The sequence below is a fragment of the Mustela lutreola genome, chromosome 14 (genome assembly GCF_030435805.1).
Source record: "Mustela lutreola isolate mMusLut2 chromosome 14, mMusLut2.pri, whole genome shotgun sequence".
In the NCBI taxonomy this organism is placed as follows: Eukaryota; Metazoa; Chordata; class Mammalia; order Carnivora; family Mustelidae; genus Mustela; species Mustela lutreola.
In genome coordinates this window covers 20,086,027-20,102,823 of record NC_081303.1, presented here as the reverse complement: position 1 = coordinate 20,102,823, position 16,797 = coordinate 20,086,027, and the positions used below count along the sequence as shown (strand labels likewise).

At 36.4% G+C, this 16,797-nt stretch overlaps 1 protein-coding gene across 1 annotated transcript in view; it reads right to left on the bottom strand.

Moving 5' to 3' along the window:
- Positions 1-36: 36 nt before the first annotated feature.
- Positions 37-16,797, bottom strand: part of TSEN15 (tRNA splicing endonuclease subunit 15) — a 34,296-nt gene continuing 17,535 nt past the window's right edge. Inside the window, exons 4-5 of the mRNA XM_059145439.1 lie at positions 1,952-2,093; positions 37-1,447 (exon numbers count right to left, since the gene is read on the bottom strand). Coding sequence (XP_059001422.1) covers positions 1,427-1,447; positions 1,952-2,093 — 163 coding nt within the window. The 3' untranslated portion in view covers positions 37-1,426. The remainder of the gene's footprint in view (positions 1,448-1,951; positions 2,094-16,797) is intronic.

The window sequence follows — 16,797 nt, the reverse complement described above, 5'->3', positions numbered from 1 at the left end:
ACTTTGTGGTAATATTATGTAATGACAGATAGCTAATAGAGATCTCAAGATTATTTTTTATTTTAAAACATTATTAAAAAGGTAATACAAATAAAGAAAGAATTATAATACTAAAGAAAGACGAAGTCACCCATTTATTGCTCTGCCACCCTATTATAGGAACAGTCATTTACTCTGTCACCCTTTTACTATATGCTTGGTGTGTCGCTGACAGCCATGACCTTACCCATTCATAGCTTGCTTTTCTAATTAAATATTTTCTAATTTTTCATTTATTATTAATTTTTAATGAGTATATAATATACCATTCATTGGCTATCTATCTGTTTATTAACCATTTCCTTTACCAGGGGTTGGCACATTATGGCCACGATTTGTAAATGAAGTTTTACTAGAACACAGCCATGCCTATTTATTTACATATTGTCTATGGTTGTTTTTGTACTATAAACGCATATTGGAGAAGTTTTAAGAGAGATTATATGGTTTGCGAAGACTAAAATCTTTCTTTTCTGCCCTTTGCAGAAAAAGTTTGCTGACCCCTTCCTAAAACTTTTAAGGGATCTATTATTTGGGCCATTATAATTAATGCCACTTAGAATGTCTCTGTGCATATAATTTTTATACTCTAGGCAACATAATTGGGAGTTATTGGGAGTAACTCCACAAAAGTGGAGTAACTGAGTCTATTTAATAAAGATGTCTTTAAATCTGACACTGTCCCTTACTATCTTTCTTGTAATACTCTAACTCTGATATAATAAGGGTGGTGGTGATAAGAATGGAAAGCAAGGCCTAGTACTTCCTTTATTAGGTAGGAAGTAATTAATCAGTAGCACCTCTCTGGTCCCTATGAATCTAGCATGTATGTAACTTTATACTCTGGATAAGCATACCTTTCTTCTGATTTAAAGTCAACAGTAAATGCCACATAAAAACCAATGGAAAGAAAACTGTTACTTTCTAATGGGGATTTAAAAGCAGACTGAGCAAACTCTCCAGGTGTCCATGTGTCCAAGAAATGCCATCGCGGGCTACCTGAAGTGGCCAAAAGGCACTGAGAGGGTTGAATTAGAGAAAGGTGACAGTCTCAACAATGTGTTAGCAGAGACAGCAAGGAACAATGAGGCAGCTATGGGTGGGGGATGAGAGAAGAAACATGTGCTCCACCTCTCTGAACACATCCTAAGCACCAACTTGTATATAACTGTAATTAAACTGTGTCCAGGTAAAAAAGTTTTAGAGCAACTACCCTATACTTATGAACAAAAAAATTCTTCTATCTGGGAAAGTTTTATTCTTCAAAAAGAAAAAATCTATGGAATGGGACCAGCTAAGTCAACCCTAACTATGTCTGAGATAAAAGATGAACCAGGCTGATGGGTCTCAAATCCAATCCCACAGTGAGCATCAGGGAGTACAGGTGTCATCTTCTAAGGGAAATATTCTGCAACATTAAAAAAAAAAAAAAAAAAAAAAGATCAGGATGGACTTTTCCCCCAATATATAAGGTATTTTAAAAGCAAAATCAGAAAGATATTTAATGTAATTATACCAAATACACCAACAAAGTATATCAGGAAATCATACATAACACATTTATTTCGTGAAAAGGTTTCTGTCAAAATGTCAACCAATTTAACACTTTCTAAAGAAGTGTTCTTTTGGCTAAAGCTATTATAAGCCTTTACATCCCACCTCAGTTAATTATCAAATAATATCATGACTTTATGAAGTACTCTGGGAGACTAAGGGTCTAATTATTTTTGTGGAAACTAGGAACATATTACTTTAAACAAAACAGCCAAATTTCTGAGGTGTGAAAATCAGATCATTATTTTTTCGAATTTTCATATTGCAAAGGAAGCTGAATGGCTTGATTCACACTTAAACTTATGTCATTATTTTCCTCTTTTTTTTCACTGTTTACTGACAGTTGCTCAAAACTGACCTGAGGGTCTGGCAGCATAAATCCATCAGTAAGTTTATAGTAGACTATTGTGGAATCGGACTCCACTATGGCCAAAGTAAAAGACATTGGCAAATCTGGATCACCTTGCAATTTCCGAGATGCCTTCAAAATCTCCCTTATCCTGAAAAACAAACAAACAAACAAACACAGTATATTTAGGATTCATAGTCACTCAATCATTAATAAGATCAAATGCTGTAAAATCTTGGGGAAGAGGTAGACAATAACATTATATCCATAATACTAAGGAAATGTCTGAAGGCTCAAATATAAAACTCTAAAGTTGTCTCATGTAGAAAATCCTGCAAATAAGAGACATTTACTGACTTTCAGTCCTCTTTAGGATTTACTCCTCTCTCCTGAGCATCACACATGGAAGAAGCAGACTGTGTTCAGGAACCTACAGAATGGGGCACTAACAATATCCAGTTCACTTATGGCCCACGGATACTGGGCATTCATTTTCCAACTTGGTAGCATATGGTGGAACATGTTATTGGGGTTTGCTTTTAAAGAAAATAGATAATAAACATTTCTATGTTTCCATATGGTGTCCATCACTACCACCTTTAAATGGCTATATGTTATCTATTGACTCAAAATTTACCCAATTATTTCCCGATCCTTATAAAGTTCTTTCAGGGCTCTTGTGGGGAGAAGGTACTAATAAAGATGTGATGATGATCTTTCTGTAGGTAGTTGTTTCTGTTCAGTCTTTCTAAGGTCAGACTTATGAATATAGACATTTTCATGGTTCTCAGTATGTATCTGATACTTAATAAAAGCTAAGAGAAAAATGGAGAGAGAAAACTTTTTCTTGTAAAGTTGTCTATTGAGCATCAATGTTATAAAGGCTTACAGTTTGCTTGATATGGAAAATAATCTAGTATCTCCTATATACTTCCAAGTGCTATTAACTTTTGTTTACTATAAACTAAAAATCCTTATTACCTATTTTACAAAGCCTGTGTTCAATAATTCAGTAAAGTGTAACCTCCAGAGGAGCTTTCTTAAAAAGACAAATAAAAAATGATCAGTTGATTTTGTTGGTTTTTTTCCCATTAAACTAACCAATTCTCCAGAAATTGGAAAAAGATTTACTGGCACATTAACATGCTAAAACTGAATACGTAAATAACTCAATACTCTTCTTTTCTTTAGCAAATGTGTAATTTATCCCCTTAAGTTCTATTTCCCATCACTTAGTAAAATTTCTATGGTCACTCTTCACCCATCCTATTAGCTATTGAATTTATAAAGAATCTAAAAAAAAAAAAAAATCTCTGCTTTGAAGTATTCTTACTACAATAATTACAATGCTTTTTAAAAAAATCTGTAGCAGAGACCGGAGATTTCAGTGATTTAAAAGCAGCAAGAAACTTCTAGATAAGCTGAAATTAAATTTTTTTGCTAAATTCTCACTTAATCACTTATAATATGTCATACAGTGATAACTAGTTTGTTAAAACAGTTACAAAAGGCTGCTTACTTAAGTTTACACAGACATGTAATTATTTAAGGAGAGACTGAATTTCTAAGTTTTTTCCCTCAGAGTCAAAGCATTTCTAAAATGACCTTGAGTGAGTCAAGTCAACAATATGGTAATACTTCAGTTAAGCATAAATGTCAGGCAACATTTACCGGATGTATAAAATCTCTCCACCTGGCAAAATCTTAATTCCCTTTCAAGAGTTAAAGAAACATCATCATCTCTCCTAATTCTTCCAGGTCACCTTACCCCAAACTCTAGGCCAAGTTATGTATTTTACCCTACGGAGGAAGCTTGTGCAAACCTACATTATGTTATACACTACCTTGCATTCATACTTCTAAGTGTCTGTTTTCCACTGCATTATACCCATTTGAGTATCAAAGCTAAAAAAAAAAATTGCCCAATATGCCCAATATTGTAGTAGAATACTTGGGCAGAGTGAATGAGTGAGGTTTTCTGAATGAAGATTTCGTATGGCTAAATATATTTCTGACAAATACTTTTCTAAAGTTTATTATGTAATTCTAATTCACCAAATAAAAGCTCTATCTTGACAGATCAGGATTATCATTTTTGGTACTTACTACTGTAGATACCACAGTAGGTCGTATACCAAAGAACTCCATAGAATTTAATTTCTTAAAAGTACCTGAAATTTGCTTGCTTTTTGTTCATCAAAACATTTTATCACTTGTTTCTCCATAACAGAACTTGGTATACCATAGTCATCGGTTTTTTCATGGCCCTTGAGCTAAGAATGGTCTCTAGATCTGTAAATGGTACATTTGAAATGGCAGTATAAGTACCTACATAATAGCTTTGATTTTGCCATTTTGTTCACAAAGCCTAAATATTTCCTACTTGGCCCTTTCATAAAAGGTTTGCTGACCCCCATTTCATACTGTAAAAAAGGTTCAAAGTAAGAACTGTAAGAAATGCTTGTAAGGGCAGTGTACTTTTTTCCCCCCAATATTATTAGAGAAGGAGGTTCTACCTCTAATTAGAATGTAGAAGAAATCAGGGCGCCGGGGTGGCTCAGTGGGTTAAGCCTCTGCCTTCGGCTCAGGTCATGATCTCGGGGTCCTGGGATCGAGCCCCGCATCAGGCTCTCTGCTCAGCAGGGAGCCTGCTTCCTCCTCTCTCTCTGCCTGCCTCTCTGCCTACTTGTGATCTCTCTCTCTCTCTGTCAAATAAATAAATAAAATTTTTTTTAAAAAAAGAATGTAGAAGAAATCAAAGACCACTATTCCTACCACAACAAAGAATTAAAAAACCCGATTTGCTTAAAAAATATGACATTTTTCTTTAAAGACATCAAAGAAATGTAAAAACAAAGAAGGGTAAAGGAAATAAATTCTAATGAGAAATGAGCCCTTTCCAGGTAAGTGGAGACCAAGAGATAAGCCACTTCTATCTCTAAGGGCAAATGCTGTGTGCAGGCGCAGTAGCTAGAAGAATGAGCCAGTCATGGGCAAGCAACTTCACTGTGACAAAAGGAAACCATCAATACTGGGAACAGCTACGCATGAACTAGCATCGTGGACTGAAATCCAGAGTGACACCAGTCCCTCCAGTTCACCAATTCTCCCTTATGGGACTTAAACTGCATTTAAGTGACATGACAGCATGAGAAGCTGGGGAAGGAACTGGAAAATAGCAAGCAAGCTCTAATCACAAAGCCCTGATGAAGAGAGCGTTCTGATCCCATTCTGAAACCAGAAGAAAACTGGGATAACTAAAGTTGCAACTCAGCCATGACTCGTTTTGACTTCTGGTTAGATTGCCTTAAATCAGGCCATGACCCTACTTGCCAGAGAGAGGAAGGATGAGTTCCATGGCAGCATGGACATCAACATCAGTCTTTTACTTACACACAGTATCTGGATACAGTGAACAAGTCTAAGCTATGTGAAGAAGCAAGAAAAGGTATCTAATAATCAAGAGCAAAAGTCAATATAAGAAGACCTTCAGAAAAACTAAAGTTGTTGAAAAACTGAGATGTTGGTTGGAATTAATAGCTAAAGATACTTAAAATAAGCATTATAAATGTTAGAATATCGAGGAAAATGAGTAACAAGATGAAAAATTTAAGTAGAAAAATGAAAATTCTAAAGAAAACTGACATTCTAAAATTAAAAAATATATATATCCTCAAAGTATTGACTAGGTTTAATGATACACTAGATACAGACCAAAGAAAGGACTTAGTAAGATTGAAAACTGGTCACAAGAAACTTAACTGAAATAAAAAGAGAAACAAGAATCTAAAAAAACACATCAGAGGCCTTTGGTACAATATCAGCTTAACATGTATAAGTGGAATTACAGAAGGAAAGGAAAGAAAATGGTGTAGGTCTTACCATTCAGGATGCTATAACAAAGTATCACACACTAGGTAGCTTATATATAACAGAAATTTATTTCTCACAATTCTGAAGGCTGGAAAACCCAAGATCAAGGTACCCTGACCTTGTTCCTGTTCTGGTGGAGGTCCTCTTCCTGTTTCAAAGCCAGCACCTTCTCACTGTGTCCTTCCATGGTGAAAGGGGAAGGATCTTCATGGGTTCCTTTATAAGGCACTAATTCCCTTCATGAGGGCTCTACCCTCATGACTTGACCTCTCAAAGATCCCACCTCTTAATATCATCTTTGGTGGTTAGGATTTCAATGTATGAAATTTGGAGGACACATTCAGACTCTAGCAGTGTAGAAGAAATCGCTGAAACTTTTCCAAAATTGGTGTTTCTGAATATAAAGTGACTCTTACAGAGAGCATATAGTTGGATCTTGTTTTTATATGTAATCTCACAACTTCTGCTCTTTGACTAAAGTACTTGATCATTCATATTTAAAATTAATATTGAGGGGCACCTGGGTGGCTCAGTGGGTTAAGCCTTTGCCTTCAGCTCAGGTCATGATCTCAGGGTCCTGGGATTGAGCCCACATAGGGCTCTCTGCTCAGTGGGGACCCTGCTTCCCCCTCTATCTCTGCCTGCTGCTCTGCCTGCTTGTGATCTCTGTCAAACAAATAAATAAAATCTTAAAAATAAAAAAAATTAAATTAAATTAATATTGATATTGTTGATTTATATCTGCTGGTTTGCTATTTGTTCTCTCTATATAACATGTCTTTCTCGTTTCTTGGTTCATCCTTTACCACTTTCGTTTTTATTAAGTAGACATTTTCTAGCGCATTTTAATTTCCTTTTCTTTAACCATACTTTTTAAAGTTTCTAAGTAGTAGTTCCTGTAGTTCCAAATTTATCATAATTAATCTCAGATTAATACTTAATTCTAACAAACTATAGAAATGACTCCAACAGTTTCATTCCTTTCTCCCTCCTTCGTGCTCCTATTGTCATATATATCGTGCCTATATATTATATACTCAATGACACAGGGTTATAATTATTGCTTTATACAATCTTATATCTTTTTAAAAAGTTAAGAGGAAAAAGGGGACGCCTGGGTGGCTCAGTTGGTTGAGCAGCTGCCTTTGGCTCAGGTCATGATCCCAGTGGCCTGGGATCAAGTCCCACATCGGGCTCCTTGCTCCGCAGGGAGCCTGCTTCTCCCTCTGCCTCTGCTGCCACTCTGTCTGCCTGTGCATGCTCTCTCCAACCCCCCTCTGATAAATAAATAAAATCTTAAAAAAAAAAAAAAAAGAGGAAAAGGATAAGAAACCATATTAACCTATATATTTAATATTTCTGGTACTCTTCATTTCTTCAAGTTACTCCCTAATATCATTTCCTTTTTTTTTATTTAAAAATTTTTTTAAGTTAAATTACCCAACATATAGCACATCTTTAGTTTTTGATGTTGTGTTCGATGATTCATTAGTTACGTATAACACCCAGTGCTCATGGGATCACGTGTCCTCCTTAATGCCCGTTACCCTGTTACCCCATCCCCCCACTGCCCTCCCTTCTGCAACCCTCAATTTGTTTCCTAGAGTCCAGAGTCTCCAATGGCTTGTCTCCCTCTCTGATTCCTTCCCATGCATGTTTCCTTCTCTTCCCCTATGGTTCTCTGGAATATTCCTTATATTCCACAAATGAGTGAAACCGTATCATAACATGACCATGCATGTTTCCTTCTCTTCCCCTATGGTTCTCTGGAATATTCCTTATATTCCACAAATAAGTGAAACCGTATCATAATTTCATAATTGCCTTTGTTTCTATATAGCTCCATTTCCTCCCCATCCTTTGTTAATATTATAATATATATATATACTTATATATATATTACTTCTTAATATGCTATAAGCATGGTCAGGTGATTTTAAACAGAGGTACATGGGCAATTCAAAAGAGAAAGTCTTTTCAACACATGGTGCTATAATTACAAATAGGATTATTATACACATCAGTGGGGGGTGGCATACATGAAAAGTCTTCAAAAACTGTCAAGTAGTCACAGGATACAAATATTGTTATACAGTACTTACACCAGCTTTGCCACCTTGCAAATTGGGACATGTCTGTATCTACCGCCCTCCCCTTGAAAAATAACTTCCACATGTGTTGAATCACATGACAATTAGCTAGATTCCTGTTCATATGAGAGATTTACTTTAGAAAGAGATATTTAGATGGAGCAACCATAGATATTGATCAGAACCTCACTGCACAGCACTGATGGGAACTGATACTCTAAAGCCACCAACTTTAAAGCACTTTAAAGTACACCAACTTTAAAAAAGTTTCTTTAAAATAATCTGGAAAGACTACAAATACATGGAGGTCAAATAGCATACTACTAAGCAATGAATGGTCAACCAGGAAATAAAGGAAGAAATAAGAAAGTACATGAGAACAAATGAAAATGAAAACACAACAGTACAAAACTTCTGGGATGCAGCAAAAGTTGTTCTAAGGAGTGAAGGTTATAGCAATACAGCCTACCTCAAGAAGCAAGAGAAATCTCAAACAACCTAACCTCGCACCTAAAGGAGCTAGAAAAAGAACAAAACAAAGCTAGCAGAGGGAAGGGAATAATAAAGATAGAGCAGAAATAAATGATAAAGAAACTGAAAAAAAAAAAAAAAGCAACAGAAGATCAATGAAAACAGAAGCTGGTTCTCTGAAATAAATCAGTAAATTTGATAAACCTCTAGCCAGGCTTGTTAATGAAAAAAGAGAAAGGATTCAAATAAAACCACAAATGAAAAAGAATAAATAATAACCAACACCACAGAAATACAAATAAGCAAAAGAGAATATTATGAAAAACTATAGGCCAACAAGTTGGAAACTTAGAAGAAATGGATAAACTCCTAGAAACATATGAACTACCAAACCGAAACAGGAAGAAATAGAAAACTTGAACAGATTGATAACCAGCAAAGAAATTGAGTCAATAATCAAAGAAACTCCCAACAAACAAAAGTCCAGGACCAGATGGCTTTACAGGTGAATTCCACCAAACATTTCAAGAAGAGTTAATACCTATTCTTCTCAAACTATTCCAAAAATCAGAAAAGGAAGGAAAATTTCCAAATTCATTCTGAGGTCAGCATTATCCTGACCCAAACTGGATAAAGACACCACTAAAAAAGAGAACTACATCTGTCCACACAATCACAACTCTGTCCTTTGTACCTCCCAGCTGATGACCTTCTGCCACCGTAGAGGGCAGACATATAATTCTACATCTTAGGCTGATTTCATGGGTGTTCAGAATGGCTTGGTGGATATCCAGCTAAATTCAGGGGCCTGGTTGAAATGGAGTCCCCCACTGCTCTTGCCCCTCCCCCTGGAAGGAAGTCCATGGGGGAAGGGAAGAAAATCCAAAGTGGGAGAAATCAGAGAGGGAGATGAACCATGAGAGACTATGGACCTCGAGAAACAATCTGAAGGTTTCAGAGGGGAGGTAGGTGGGGAGTGGGAGTAACAGGGTGATGAGTATTGAGGAGGGCATATGTTGTGATGAGCTCTGGGTGTTATATGCAACTAATGAATCACTGAACACTACACCAAAAACTAATTATGTACTATACATTGGCTAACTGAACATATTAAAAAGAAATTTAAAAAAAGAGAGGACTATGGGCTAATATCCCTGATGAATATAGATACAAAAATTCTCGATAAAACATTAGCAAACTGAATTCAACAATACATTAGACAAATCATTCACCACAATCAAGTGGGATTCATTCCTGGGTTGCAAGGGTGGCTCAATATTTGCAAATCAATCAGTGTGATACATGACATCAATAAGAGAAAGGGTAAGAACCATATGGTTATTTCAACAGACACAGAAAAAGCAACTGACAAAGTTCAACATCAATTCATGACAAAAACTCGCAACAAAGTAGGTTTAGAGGGAACATACCTCAACATTAAATAAAGACCATGTATGAAATACCCACAGCTAACATCACCCTTAATGAGGAAAAACTGAGACCTTTTCCCCTAATCTCAGGAAGAAAACAAGGATGTCCACTCTCACCACTTTTAGTCAACATAGTACTGGAAGTCCTAGCCACAGCAATCAGATAAGAAAAAGAAATAAAAGGCATCCAAATGAGTAAAAAAGTAATAAAACATTCACTACTTACAGATGACATGATACTATACATAGAAAACCCAAAAGACCAAAAAGCTGCTAGAACTGGTAAATTCAGTAAAGTCACAGGATACAAAATCAATGTACAGAAATCTGTTACATTTATACACACCAATAACAAAGCAGCAGAAAGAGAAATTAAGAAAACAATCCCATTTATAATTATACCAAAAATAAGATACCTAGGAATAAACCTAACCAAAGAGATGAAATACCTGTACTCTGAAAACTATAAAACACTGATGAAAGAATTTGAAGGTGACACAAAGAAATGGAAAGATAATCCATGCTTATGGAGTGGGAGAACAAATATTGTTAAAATGTCTCTAATACCCAAAGCAATATTCACATTTAAAGCAATCCCTATCAAAATAGCAACAGCATTTTTTCACAGAACTAGAACAAATAATCCTAAAACTTGTATGGCAGCACAAAAGATCCCGAGCAGCCCAAGCAATCTTGAGAAAGAAAAGTAAAGCTGGAGGCATCATCATTCCTGACTTCAAGTTATAATACAAAGCAGTATGGTACTGGAAAAAATATAGACACAGAGTTTAACAGAAGAGCACAGAAAGAGCACAGAAATAAACCCGCAATTGTATGGTCAATTGATCTTCAACAAAGCAGGAAGGAATATCCAATGGAAAATAGATGGTCTCTTCCACAAATGATGTTGGGAAAACTGCATAGCAACATTCTTCTGAATGAAACTGGACCACTTTAATACACCACACAAAAAATAAATTAGAAATGGATTAAAGACCTAAATGTGAGACCTACAACCATAAAAATCCTGGAAGAGAACAGGTAGCAACTTCTTTCTAGACATGTCTCCTGAGGCAAGGGAAACAAAAGCAAAAATAAAATATTGGGACTACATCAAAATAAAAAGTGTCTGCCCAGTGAAGAAAACCACCAACAAAACTAAAAGGCAATCTAAAGAATGGGAGAAGACACTCACAATGACATATCTGATAGAGGGTTAGTATCCAAAATATATAAAGAACTCATAGAACTCAACAGCCGAGAAACAAATAATCCAATTTAAAAATGAGCAGAAAATATGACCAGACATTTCTTCAAAGATGACATACAGATGGCCAGCATACACATGAAAAGATGGTCATTATCACTTACCATCAAGGAAATATAAATCAAAATTATAATGAGATATCACATCACACCCGTCAGAATGGTTAACAACACAAGAAACAACAGGTGTTGGCAAGGATGTGGAAAAAAAGGGACATTCATGCAGTGTTGTTAGGAATGCAAACTGGTCCAGCCACTGTGGAAAACCGTGTGGAGGTTCCTCAAAAAGTTAAAAATAGAACGACCTTATGATCCAGCACTATCATTTACTCAAAGAATACAAGGACACTAACTCAAAAGGATACGTGCACCCCTACATTTATCACATTATTACAACAGCCAAGATATGGAAGCAGCGGACGCATCCACTGACTGATGAATAGATAAAAGATGCGTGTGTGCAGGCAGCAACCTCTTCGACCTCAGCCGCAGCAACATCTTCCTAGGAACATCGCCAAAGGCAAGGGAAGCAAGGGCAAAAATGAACTATTGGGATTTCATCAAGATCAAAAGCTTTTGCACAGCAAAGGAAACATTTAACAAAATCAAAAGACAACTGACAGAATGGGAGAAGATATTTGCAAACGACATATCAGATAAAGGACTAGTGTCCAGAATCTATAAAGAACTTATCAAACTCAACACCCAAAGAACAAATAATCCAATCAAGAAATGGGCAGAGGACATGAACAGACATTTCTGCAAAGAAGACATCCAGATGGCCAACAGACACATGAAAAAGTGCTCCATATCACTCGGCATCAGGGAAATACAAATCAAAACCACAATGAGATATCACCTCACACCAGTCAGAATGGCTAAAATCAACAAGTCAGGAAATGACAGATGCTGGCGAGGATGCGGAGAAAGGGGAACCCTCCTACACTGTTGGTGGGAATGTAAGCTGGTGCAGCCACTCTGGAAAACAGCATGGAGGTTCCTCAAAATGTTGAAAATAGAACTGCCCTATGACCCAGCAATTGCACTACTGGGTATTTACCCTAAAGATACAAACGTAGTGATCCAAAGGGGCACGTGCACCCGAATGTTTATAGCAGCAATGTCCACAATAGCCAAACTATGGAAAGAACCTAGATGTCCATCAACAGATGAATGGATCAAGAAGATGTGGTATATATACACAATGGAATACTATGCAGCCATCAAAAGAAATGAAATCTTGCCATTTGCGACAACATGGATGGAACTAGAGTGTATCATGCTTAGCGAAATAAGTCAAGCAGAGAAAGACAACTATCATATGATCTCCCTGATATGAGGAAGTGGTGATGCAACATGGGGGCTTAAGTAGGTAGAAGAAGAATCAATGAAACAAGATGGAATTGGGAGGGAGACAAACCATAAGTGACTCTTAATCTCACAAAACAAACTGAGGGTGGCTGGGGGGAGGGGGGTTGGGAGAAGGGGGTGGGATTATGGACATTGGGGAGGGTATGTGCTTTGGTGAGTGCTGTGAAGTGTATAAACCTGGTGATTCACAGGCCTGTACCCCTGGGGATAAAAATATATGTTTATAAAAAATAAAAATTTTTAAAAAAAAAGATGCGTGTGTGTAGATCGAAATATTATTCAGCCATAAAGAAGAATGAAATCTGGCCATCTGCAACAACATGAATGGAGCTAGAGCATAAAATGCTAAGTGAAATAAGTTAGTCACAAAGGGGTGGTTTGGTGGTTCAGATGGTTAAGCATTTGCCTTCAGTTCAGGTCATGATCTCCAGGTCCTGGGATGGAGCCCCTCGTTGGGCTCCCAACTGAGCAGGGAGTCTGCTTCTCCCTCTACCACCCCCCCCCCCCGCTTGTGCTCTCTCTCTCTCAAATGAATACAACCTTTATTTTTTAAAAAAAAGTCAGAGAAAGATAAATACCATATGATTTCATTCATATGTGGAATTTAAGAGACAAAACAAACAAGCAAAGGAGAAGAAAAAAAAAGAGAGTGACAAACCAAGAAAACAGATTCTTAATTATTAAAAACTATGGTTACCAGAGGGGAGGGGTTGCAGGGCCGGCTAAACAGGTGATGGGGATTAAGGCATGCACTTGCTGTGATGAGCACTGCGAGCTGTATGCAAGTTTGAATCAGTATATTGTATAGCTGAAACTCATTTAGCACTGTATGGTAACTAACAGAAATTAAAGTTAAAAAAACTTAAAATAAATTTTTTTTTCTTTAAATATCTCTAACTGGCAGAGTATGACAAGGATAGGACACAGACGGAAGGAAAAAAAAACCTATTAAGGCAACTTTTACATAGTTTCCATTTCTTAAGATCTGATATTGTTTAAATCAGAAACATACGTGTGTGCGTGTGCATGTATGTGGGTTTTTTCCTAAGGGAAACTAGGAATTCTAGCCCATCTACTAAACTTTAGAATAGAAATTTCCATCTCATTCATATTTGTTTCCAGAGTTTAATATAAACAGCAAAACATTTTCAAATTTACTTAAAACACCCATGTGGGAAACTAATGTTTGAAAATTAGCTCAGAGTTGTAAAAGGGGTTTTGTCTTCAGAGTTGAGGGAAATCACTGTCAAAAATGAAATGGAAGTTCCCATCTCAGAGCTCTGTTTACGCTATTTGGTTGCGTGTGGGGAAAACTACCAGTGAATTTTCTCAGTAATTACAGAAAAAAATAGTTTGTCTGCTTCTGTTACTGAAAGCACACTAAGGAAGGCTTACAAAGATTCTTGTTCAGGATCTCTTCTGGTCTATTTTTAACATATGTTTAAAGTAATGCCATCATCTTTCCCTATTCAAGACTTTCTTGTTTGTTTCCTTTATGGGACACTGATAAACTCCTAAAAATGTTTACTTTGCCTTTAAGTCAACAGATTGTGCTTTCTCAATCCAACAGAAAGAACACAACAAAAGGTTCCAAAATTCTACTTTTTAAAAAAATCGCACACAATTCTAAAGATGGCGAGAACAATGAAGCATCACTAAAATACTATAATCTCACTTTAACTTCTAATAAGCTTAAAGCTTGAAGTCTTAATTCAGAAACCTCATGTAAAATTTTTCAAAGTTCAGTTCTTTGGAAATATTTTGTAGAGATGCTTCATTACACAATCTAAAATAACTTAGATAATAAAAAAACTATTGATGTTTCATAACCGATACATAGGTTATGAAAAGCATAACCTATGTATTCATAATAAGAAGTTCAGGTTCTCAAGTTTATTATTTCAAAGAAAAAAACTAAAGAAATCAGTAATAATCACAGTCATTGATCAGCAGTAACAGAAGTTAATGTTTATAACAGGTTTTCCTTCTCATAACTGTTCAGAGAGGAGCTCAACATACTGAACACAGAGTAATTCCTAAGTTTAATAAAACTCATTGAAAAAGCCTGAGGCAGAGGCGCCTGGGTGGCTCAATCAGTGAAGTGTCTGCCTTTGGCTTGGGTCGTGACCCTAGGGTCCTGGGATCGAGTCCCACATCGGGCTCCTTGCTTGTCGGGGAGCCTGCTGCTCCCTCTCCAACCCCTTCCCACCCCCGGGCTTGCGCTCTCTCTCTCAAATAAACAAATAAAAACTTACAAAAGAAAAGAAAAGAAGCCTGAAGCAAACCCATAGGTAACATTATCTGGCTACTGCCCTCCCTCCAAGCTATATAAATATCTTCCATAAATCTTAGCATTAATTTTTTGGTGACAATCCTGTAAGAGACTAATCTCTGAAGATTTGTACAGAGGACAAGCAAGTTGAAAACATTATTTTAAACTTAAATGTTGTTAAAATAAAATGTATCATGGGTTAAAATTATTATTAATTTCAACCCACAGAAAGCAGTTATCTCCTTCTGTCCTTTTCAGTGTGACCAAACTGGTACATACTGTAGACTCAGCAATGAAACACTTCTTGCCCTGCCTCATTATGAGATACTGGAACAGCACAAGAAAATGCAATGCAACTCTGAACACGATGCAAAATGAAATTGGTGCCCAAGGTACCAAAGAAGCCTTATTCAGCCACAGGCGCAATACTAAAGAAAAGTTTCGAGGATAATAGACCACTTCCTTGTGAATCCTGTCAGTGCCCTCCTAGTTAAAAAAGCTAAAATTCCAGGGTTGAATTAGTGAATAATTAAGTGCCTGTGTGGCCATTCACCCCAGTGGGAAGTCGTTCTGCTAAAATAAACTGCAAGCCTTTTTTCTGAGGCTAAGAGAAAAAATGCTGTGTCAGTTGCAAGACACTGCTGGAACTGGGGGTTTCACCAGCAACAGATTTCCAACAGAGAGCACACATTTTGATACACAGGGAGACCAAATGATAGAAATTATTTTACCAGTTATTAGACTTTAGGCCTCCAGTAAAATAATGGTCATTAAATGCATTTGTAATAAAAAATATACTATTGGAAAGAAGAAATATATTTTGATTACAGGGAAGTAATGGAGTATCCTTCAAAAAAATATGCAGCACTTCAGGATTAAATCTTATAACTAAGAACATCTTAAAAAATGTCCTCAAGAGGTAACTCAGTTAGTTCTGGTAATCCTTACTCCACCATAAATATAAGTCCTTTCCCCAAGACACTAAGGAAAAGGAGGGCTGAAATGTGGTTACAGGGAGAGGTGGGGAGGACAGAGATGAAAAAGAATTCAACAAAAAGGTAAGGAGGCTATTCGGAGCCTTGGCGGAGTGCCTCCTCAGACCTGTGAGTGTTCTCTATCTGCAGATGCATATACAGTTACAGTGTAAAGTGTGGGAAGTAGTGATAAAATTTGCAAGTGGATGAACTCTGCAGACATCCTAATTTTCTTTTGAAACTCTTAGGAGGTTGCCTGTAGCATATCCTTATGTTCTTTAAAATGTTATTAAGCAAGTTTCTGCTGTAGGAACAGAGTAATCTAAGAAAGTTCACTCATTGATTCATTTATTCATTCATTCAACAAATACTTATTTAATACCAAGTACCAGGTACCAACCTAGACACTGGGACAACAGCAATGAAAAGAGCAAAGCTCCTGCTTTCACAGAGGTTATTTTCTAGTGGAGGAAGGAAGATAGGAAACAATCAGAGACAACGAAATATACAGGATACTGAGTAGCAATAAATGTGGTAAGGACTACTCCATAGGCTGCAATTGTATAAGGAGTGAGATGATGAGATGATAACAGTTTACACCAGAGTAAAGAGTAAAGACAGTATAGCAGAAGTGGTGAGAAATGACAGATTTTGGATATACTAAGAAAGAATGGGCAGAATTTATTGATGTATTAATTTGGGGTATGAGAACTGGGTGGACTAAAACTAGTAAGAGATTATATAGCCAGGTTATAGGATATAAACTTAATATACAAAAGTCAAGTGCTTTTTTATATACCAGCAATGAACAATTGTAATTTGCAATAAAAAAGACAACACCATTTACATTTACCTAAAAAAATGAAATACTTAGGCGTAAACCTAACAAAAATACACACAGGATCTATAAAAGGAAAACTAAAAAACCCTGATGAAAAAAAATCAAAGAAAATCTCAATAAACAGAAAGTCCATGATCCTGGATAGGAAGGCTCTATATTGTAATGATGCCAATTCTTCCCAATGAGATCTACAGATTCAACACAATCCTAACCAAAGTTCTAACAGGTTATTTTGTTGATATGGACAAACTGATTCTAAAGTTTATA